Genomic DNA, 9,437 nt, shown 5'->3' with positions numbered 1-9,437 from the left:
ATGTCATGTCTATACATTATTTTATTTTTAATTTTTTCCTATAAACTATTTTGACACCAACATTTGGACGTCCAATCCTCTAGTAAATTCGTACTGGCGAAAAATATAAAAAAAATATTTTTAATAAAATAAAATAACCAAAATACCCATTAAAGTTTCAAAGGGTATTTTGGTTATTATATTTTATCGAAAAAGTATTTTTAATATTTTTTATAGGTGCGCCTCAATGATAAGATGACACGTACCAAATTTCATATCCGTACAATTTGTATAAAAGAAACTAAAAATAAAATACTTTGAGACATCGGATCTAATATCAAACAGTAGGTGGCTCTCTTGATCAAAATTGGATGGTTGGATGGTAGGGAACGCATAGATCTTCTATGTTGTAGGGGAAGTATAGAAACCTGTCCCTTTATATATTGGGACTTGAAGTTTGGGTCAAGATCCAAAAATAATCCAGACCTAAAAGTATAATGTGGGACCTAAATTCGGACCCGATCAAACCTGATCCAAAATTAAAAATATTTATGTATTTAATTATATTTAAACATATTTTATATATTGGGGCCCAAAAAATATTATCAGACCTGAACTCAGACGCCAACCCGAGTAGTATTCTAGTCTAAGATTTGAACCCGAACCTGACCCATCGAGTCTAATTTTTGAACTCAAACCCGGATCAAGTCTACCCATCGGGTCGGGATCCATTGCCACCCCAAAAATCGGTTTTTTCTTTCTTTTTTCTCTTCCCCTATTCTTTTTCTCTCTTTTATTCCCTTGTCTCTTTCCTCTCATTTCTCTCTCTTTCATCCTTTCTCTCTCTTTCTTCCTTTCTCTCTATTTCCCTCGTTTCTTTCCTTTCCCCTCTCCTCTCTTTCCCTCTCTTCTTTCTCTCTCCTCTCTTTCCCTCTCCTTTTTCTCTCTCCTCTTTCTCTCTCTTCATGCAAATCTGAATAACCATCATCTCTCTCTGACCCATATCCCCATGCACCAAAATCACGTGCACCCATGGCACACCGACTTGCAAAAAACTCTAGATACTTTTTAGCTATTTCCCCATTAGATCCCTCGCTCTCTATCAAAATATCTAGAATAACCCCTTCGACTAAGAGAGCAACATTAGAGCATTAAAATTTACTTTAGCTTCTGTATTTTTATTTTGGGTAAATACTTTATGACGTTTTTATAGAGTTAAGGTTTTATGAAAATAAAATAAATTTTTATTTCAAATTCTTGAGAAAACACTTTTCGGCAACAGAAATCTACATGGATCTAAATTAATTTCCAAACACTTATAAAACATTTGAAGCAAAAAAATAATGCGAATCTTGCATATATATGAACTTAATTTTAGGATGAAATGGACAGTCTAGATAATTTATTACAATATATGTACGATTTTTAGAATTTAAAATCTTAATTTTTTTTTCACAACTAATGCTCGAGCCAACATGATTTTTCAATGCTTAAATTGTAATTTTTAATGAATTATGAGATGGGGTTTTATTCATTTTGATTGGGCTGCAGGCCCGGACTATTAGATTTTAGGGTTTTTGTTTTGTGGGGAGAATTTTATTTTCTAGAGAAAATTATTTATTAAAATAAAGAGTTTGAAATGGTTTAATAGAGCTCCTCACAACTTCCTATAAATACCCCATGTCATCCTCTCGTGTACTTCTTGAACTCCCCAACTTCCCTTCAAGGATCTCTCTCCCTCTCTCTCTAAAAATCAAGTCTTTCTCTCTCTAAAACAAGCTACAATTTGAGGTTTCTCTCTCTAAACTTGGGATTCAGAACACAGTTTTAAACCATTCTCTCTCTACAGTCTTCACAACTTTCTCTCTCTAAACTCATCATCATCGTTTCTGTTTCCACAGAGCCTGAACAACAATCATCACCACCATTTCTCCCTAAAGAAGCCCACAGCAAACATCATTATCATCTTCTCTCTCTACAATCTCAATACACCACTCTCTCTCTCTCTCTACAAACTAGAAGCATGTAAAGCCATTACAAACTCTCTTTCTCTCTCTTAAACTCAAAGCACTATAAATAATCTTTCAATCCCAAAACTCACAGCATCACCTCTCTCTCTCTAGAGAGCATCATTTAATGGATGAGCAGCGTGGCCATGGTGGTGGCCAAAACCCGGCAGCACAACCAGAGAGAGCAGAGCCAGTGAGATCAAGGTGGACTCCAAAGCCTGAACAAATACTCATCTTAGAGTCCATCTTCAACAGTGGAATGGTGAACCCACCAAAAGATGAGACTGTGAGAATAAGGAAGCTCTTAGAGAGATTTGGAGCAGTGGGTGATGCCAATGTTTTCTACTGGTTCCAAAACCGGCGGTCGAGATCGCGTCGCCGGCAAAGGCAGCTCCAATCGACGGCCCCCGCTGCCGCCGCTGGTCGACCCGGAGGCTCAACGACAGCGGCCACACAAGGAGCTCATATGATTAACCAGGGTGGTGCAATTCACTATGGGTTCCCTTATAATTCCACTACTACTACTACTACTCCCTCTCTCTCCTCTTCTTCTTCTCTCTCTTCCTCTTCCTCTCTCTCCTCTTCCTCTCTCTCTTCTTCATCTTCTCCTTCTTCTTCTTTTGGTGGTGGTTTTGGGGAATCGAGTTCTTTGGGTTTTGGCGGTTTGGAGCTGATGAGTATGACTGAGAATTTGGATTTGGGGGGGATGGATCAAAACCAACTGGTTTCTCCCATTATAGATGCAGCTGCTTCATCTAGTGTGCAATACCAATCTGGTATGATGAGCTCTCTCTCTCTCTCTCTCTCTCTCTAGAATCAATACAATTCATACCCCTTAATTCTCTCTCTCTCTCTCTACCCCTTGAGAATCACTGCAATTCATACCCCCTTAATACTCTCTCTCTGCACCCTTAAGAATCACTGCAATTCATACCCCTTAATACTCTCTCTATCTGCACCCTTAAGAATCACTGCAATTCATACCCCTTAAAACTCTTTCTCTCTCTCTCTCTGCACCTTAAGAATCACTGCAATTCATACCCCTTAATACTCTCTCTCTCTCTCTCTCTTTTCCAGCCAAGTAAGATTTTCAATGACTCCATCTGTAGTTTCTTTCATATGTGTGAGGGAAAAGTTCATATAAGGCTGCAATCATATGCGAATAAAAATAAGTTGCATCTCAAAAATCATGTAGAAATGAGTAATCACAAGTTTGAAATACTTTCCAATTGGTATGTATAGATATAAAGTAAAAAAAGAATTTCAAGTTTTCAAAATATTGCATCTGAGTTATTTGTGCTGTTTATTTTCGAGATTTTTAAAAGTATATAGATGTGCTTTGTCTACACCAATTTCTAAATCTAATTTCATAATTAGGGTTCCATAGATTTTCGAGCCATCAACCTATGAGTATGGAGATTTAAATCCCTGCATCCTAATGTTGTGTTCTTTTAGTATGGTAGGAAGTCTTTCAAATGCTCTTTCTACCCAACTTGATCCCTTATCAAATTTCCACGAGTGCAATTTGAAGTAAGCATTTTCCTCTCATTTAACATGTTTGTTACAAATTATAATGTAGTTGTAATAAATTTTTTGCACCCCCATAGGATTTCTCTTTCACCATTGGTCTCTCCCTCTACTGCAATTGGGACTGAGCAGTTTTCCCTTTATTCAATTTCTCTCTCTCTCTTTCTCTCTCTCTCTACAGTGCAATTAGGAGTAAGAAGTTTCCTGTCATTTAATATGCTTGTTACAAATTATAATGGAGTTGTAATAATTTTTTTGCACCACCATGGGATTTCTCTTTCATCATAAGTTTTTCTCATCATTGGTCTCTCTGTAGTGCAATTGGGAGGGAGCAGTTTCTCCTCTATTCAATTTCTCTCTATATATCTCTCTACAGTGCAATTAGGAGTAAGAAGTTTTCCTCTATTCAATATGGTTGTTACAAGTTATAGTGAATTTGCAATAAATTTTTGCACCACCATAGGATTTCTCTTTCATTATAAATTTTTTTTGGGGATTTATTTACCTTTTATATAAGGACGTGATGTGAAATTTGATAGTAAAAGTATCTCACAAAATTCGATAAAGTCTTTTTTTGAAGTTTGAGCTTGGTCAATAAAATAAATATAGCCATCTAATTTCACTTTTAATGGTCAAGATGAATTGTGTGTAATAAGATAAATATAACCATCTAATTTCACATCCAATGGTCAAGATGAATTGTGTGTACGAAAGTAACTTTCTCTCCCTCCAAAAGAAAAAAAAAAAAAAAAGATGTATCTCTCTATTCCTAAAGATCAATCAATCCATCTTTCTCTCTCTCTTATACACATTCATATACCAATTTTGCTCCTCTTGAGCTCATAAAAAGTCTCCTAAAAGCATGTATTTCAGGTCTTATACCAGTTTTTATCAATGGGATTCCATCTCAAATGCCAAGTGGAGCTCTTGACATAAAGGGTTTGTTTGGGGAAGGTGTAGCCCTAGTGCATTCCACAGGGGAGGCAATTCCAGTCAATGAATTTGGGATTTCATTGCAAAGTTTGCAGGCTGGAGAGAACTATTTCTTGGTAACCTTGAATCCTTAAATCCAAGGTTCCAATCTTCAATTATTATCAGCCTTTGGCAATTTTGGTATGTAGGATCACTTAGGCTCATTTTATATGAATTACTGTATTTGTGATTTTTAGTTTCAGTGACACCATGTATTGGCTTGGTCTAATCCAATGTTATACTCTCTCTCTCTCTCTCTCTCTCTCTCTCTCTCTATAACACACATGGGCTAATCCAAGATTATATTCTCTCTCTAAGACACCAAGGGTTAATCCAAGATTATATTCTCTTTCTCTCTAACACACAAAAGGGCTAATCCAAGATTACATTCTCTCTCTAACACACACAAGGGCTAATGCAAGATAATATTCTCTCTCTAACACACACAAGGCTAATCCAAGATTATATTCTCTCTCAAACACGCACACAATGCTTGTTTGTCCCTCCTAATGCTTCTCTCTCCTCCTATTCTTCCTACAAAAGTTTGTGCCTCTCTCTCTCTCTCTCTCTCTCTAGGCACACTATTTCCATATGGTTGTCTTGAAGAACCCATTTGTCATCGTTCTGTATTGTGAAGTTCACCCCAACAATGAAGTCTGTTGAGTGTGTGTGTAAGAGAGAGAGAGAGAGATCAAAATTTAGAGAGAGAATGGGATAGAGATCAAAATCTAGAGAGAGATTGGGTCCCAAAGAGAAGAGAGAGAGTGGGCCATCAAAATCTAGAGAGAGCATGGGTCAGCAAAATCTTTGGGATGCATCATGCTGAACACGTTTTAGAGAGAGAGAGAGAGGGGGAACAATAATATATTTATATGCTTTTAGAGAGAGAAATGAAAGCATGATTGTGTATGGATTGGAAAGGCGAGCCTTGAGCTTTATTTAGTGCATCATTAGCGCCATCTTTTGTGATTATGTATATGCCCTTTTAGGAAATAAAACTTGTTCCACGAGTTGTTTGTGGGTTAATTAGATGAGAAAGATTAAAAGCTCTTAAATCTAGTTTTATTTTATGCTTGTAATGCTTTGATTAATGAAGATCTAAGGCCGTATCTTTCTAATGATCTTCTCTCACTAGTTTGAGCATTTATTTGCAGATTTCTATCTCTCTTGTCGGGGTGGTCCAGCTGGCCCACATGCCCAACTCAAAAATTTAGAGAGAGAACGAGGGATTAATTGAATAAGAGTGAGAAAGAGAAAGGGAGAAGCTATTTACTGAATTAACTAAGTAATGGATCAGAGAGAGGGGGAGAGAGGCAAAGCCAAAAGATTTCATGCTCTAGAGGGAGCATACTGTCTATTTACTCCCTCGCATAGAACTTGGTCTAGCAATTAAATGAGGCTGGAAGATTTCATACTCCAGCAAGAACATATTATTTATATACTACCTCGGGTCAAACTTCTAGGAAAGGCCCTATATTTTGGAAATATAACTTCTTCAACCTAGTGCTAACCTGAATATATAAAAATAAATCAAATTGTATTATGTATGTGCTTGAGATAAAAGGTATCCCAAGATTGGCTATAGGTGGTCTAATTTTTGGAGGGTGAGATCTAAACGTTGGAGAACACAAAATTTAAATTTGTCTTTAGTAAATAATTATTTAGTAATTATTAAGGGAATCCCAAATAGCATTAGCCCTTGGATTGGGTTGAACTAAAATGATTCAAGTCTGGACCCAATCTAAAATGATTCAAGTCTGGACCCAAATATTAGACTTGCTTGGATCTTGATGTAGATTTTATCGGGTCCGAGTCAAGGTTAAACCGACCTGATATGTATATATAATGCGCATGTAAATACATAACACCATCAAGGAAAAGTATAGAAAGAGCCATCTACTTTTAGTACAAGGAGATAATAATTATTCTTGTTTGATTTTAAATCAAGTATTGTAAGTGTGCATTGATTAGACTAAAAAATTCAAAAAAAAAAAAATGTTAACCTTCCTATCACACTACAAACTACCTAATTTGACATTTAATTGCCACAAGTGATTGTGACTTCCTTGTAACAACGGTAAACTGTCTCAAAGTATACAATCTCTACTGGTCATAGTATATTATAAAGTATTTTTAATAAAATTCAACTTTCTTTTATCTAGATCTGGACACAACCTAACCTGATGGCTCAAGTCTAGGTTTAACAACTTGGACTCAACACAAGTTCAGATTAGGTATGCGTCCAACTAAGACCTAGTCGGGTAGGCCTAGGTTGGGGTTGACCTAGACCCTCCCACCTATTAACATCCCTAATCTAAATTTACAATACAGGGTAATTCTAAAAGGTGAGGTTTGCATAGAACCTAGGATCTAAACAATCAAATTAGAGCCTATCTTCAAATAGTGTCGAGAAATGTGGTTTCAACTCTGAAAATCTTTTTGAAGCTTTAAAATATATTTTCATCTTTATTTATTAACTTTAAAGCTTTAAAAATAATGTAGATTGAGAGATTTATAAAACTCAAAAATCTTTAAAATTGACGGTCCAAAAATGCGTTACAAAATGCACTATTTCCAAAACTTGAAATCCATTTTTTTCTCATATGCATTCATCTTGATGTTGAGATGATCGATTTGAGGATATTTGGACATCAAAACAACATCTTCTAGTGAAATTTTTGAAGTAGGTTTCGAATTTGATTGTTTAGAGCCTCCGCTCTGTATGAACTTTTTTTCCAATTCGGGTGCTGTTTTTATAGAGCCTAAGCTCCAAACAATCAAATTAGAGCATACATTCAAATAGTATCGAGAAATGTGGTTTCAATAGCGGAAATCTTTGTGATAGCTTTAAAATATATTTTCATCTTTATTTATAAAGTTTAAAGCTTAAAAAATAGTGTAATCGACAGATCTATAAAAATTTGAAAATCTTGAAAATTGATGTTCCAAAAATAGGTTACAAAAGACGTTATTTCCAAACCTTGAAATCCATTTTTTTCTCATGTCCATGCAATTTCATGTCGAGATGATCAATTTGAGTATATTTGGGCATCAAAACAACATCTTCTATTTAAATTTTTAAGGTAGGCTTTTATTTGATTATTTAGAGCCTCGGTTCTATAAAAAAAAATTCCATATATATATATAGATATAGATTTGTAGAGAGAGAGAGGGGCAAAAATAATGTGACAGAAGAATCTAGGATAAGCACATGAGTCGTGTGAAAGGTTCTAGAGAGAGAATTTAGGGGTCTAGCGCAAAGCATGTCCTTTACTTAACTAATGAATATCCTACTAAATTCTCTAAGATGCTTTTTTTGACCCTCCCCAACAAATATTTTTCACTTAGTTTTCTCAGGAATCGATGAAAAAACTGGCACTTTCTCTCTCTACCGCCCATCCAAACCAATAAGCAAAGAGATTTCATCATTTTTTTTGGTTAATTAAAAGCGTATTTTATTGACCCAAAACTGTAAAGTTGAGAAAAATGAGGTGATTGCACAGTGATTTAGAAGAATCTCAGAAAGCGACTTCTTCTTTAACCTCCTCTGCCTTGTCGCCCCACTCCTCTCTCTCTCTCTACTTTCTTTCCTCTCTCTACATTCTTTGGAAGTCCTCTCTCCTTTCTTCCCTCTCTCTCTCTCTAACAAGTGTTCGAAAAATCGAACCGGCTTCAGAAACCGGCCACCGGCCGATTCTGAGTAATCAGTATATTGGCCAATTCAAGCTTAACTAGGCAGGTCTTGACAGGCTAAAAAGTGTTTAAAAAAATAATATGAAAAAAATATTTAAATTATGATTAAACTAAACACATCCAAATAAAGTTAAATCAATGAAAAAAATAGATTTTAAAAAATAGTTTGATAGGGTTGTAACCATATCAAAATAAATAAATCATCTCTTCATAACTCAATGAAAATTGCTAGTAACGTGTTGGAAAACCTATACATTGATCATCTCGACTGAACAATATGGTTGTAAAAAAAAATTAGGATTTCAAACTGCTAAAAATAATATATATTATAACAAATTATCTAGACCGTCCATTTTGCTTTAAAAAAAAGTGTTCATAGATCCACAAGATCAGTACTATATTTTTAGTTTTAAAATTTATTGTCGATGTTGGAAATTGATTTTAAGTCATCATAGAGATTTATGTGGCCAAAAGTATTTTTCGAACAAAGATTTGAGGAGAGGCTTTATTTTATTTTCATCAAACCTGGGCAATATAGAAACCTCATTTTTAAAAAATCGATTTGTGCTCAAGAGTATTTTTGCATTTTTTTTAAAAAAGACGGGAAAATAGAAAAATAACTATTTATGGCCAAAACAATTTCGTATATTTGCCCAAATGATAAATCACATTAAAAAAAACACATTACAAAATCTCTTATTTTTTAGGATTTTATATAAAAAATTTTGAATTTTTTCAAATCCTTTTTTTTTTTAGATTTTTTATAATTTTTTTGAATTTTTTTTAAAAACAATTGGCTAGACGACAAAAAACTAGCTAAAAAAAGATCGGCCAATGCCCTGTTCCAGTTTGAACAGCCCATTTGTAGTATCAGTGAGAATAATAACTACAATATGGTGACTAGGATGTGGGGGTGCTCCATCACGACTCCAGCCCCTTTCCTGCTATGTAGATCGCCCTAAGACGGAAGCAGAGTACGATGTAGACCCTACATTTTCTTATTTAAATATTATTATGTTCAAGTGATGGTTAAATGTCTTGGTTGTTAGTATTTCCCATATCCATATATATATATATATATATATATATATATATATATATATATATATATATATATATATATATATATATATATATATATGGGAAAAGATGAAATTAGCCCACTAGCTCATATGAACATATGAGCCCAACGTTTTAAATTGAATATGGACCGATTTGACGATCTCGAATATCCGGTAGTGTTTTAATTTTGGTTTT

General features: G+C 34.7%; 1 protein-coding gene across 2 annotated transcripts; it reads left to right on the top strand.

Annotated features, from left to right (window-relative positions):
- The first annotated feature begins 1,681 nt into the window (after positions 1–1,681).
- Positions 1,682–4,680, top strand: LOC18425207 (WUSCHEL-related homeobox 11). 2 transcript variants are annotated; one of them, XR_016057370.1, is made up of 3 exons: positions 1,690–2,764; positions 3,444–3,518; positions 4,389–4,478. XR_016057370.1 is itself a non-coding variant. In XM_020661966.2 (2 exons), the coding sequence occupies exons 1-2, from the start codon at positions 2,116–2,118 to the stop codon at positions 4,580–4,582; spliced, it is 843 nt and encodes a 280-aa protein (XP_020517625.1). In that variant the 5' UTR covers positions 1,682–2,115; the 3' UTR covers positions 4,583–4,680. The 2 variants fall into 2 exon arrangements, 1 of the variants encoding a protein (XP_020517625.1); XM_020661966.2 differs by lacking the exon at positions 3,444–3,518 and having other exon boundaries at positions 1,682–2,764; positions 4,389–4,680.
- Positions 4,681–9,437: the final 4,757 nt, after the last annotated feature.

This window comes from Amborella trichopoda, chromosome 1 (assembly GCF_054954075.1).
Source record: "Amborella trichopoda isolate Santa Cruz 75 chromosome 1, AtrichopodaSantaCruz75HAP2 v2.0, whole genome shotgun sequence".
Lineage (NCBI taxonomy): Eukaryota > Viridiplantae > Streptophyta > Magnoliopsida > Amborellales > Amborellaceae > Amborella > Amborella trichopoda.
This window is presented reverse-complemented; position numbering and strand designations above follow the sequence as displayed.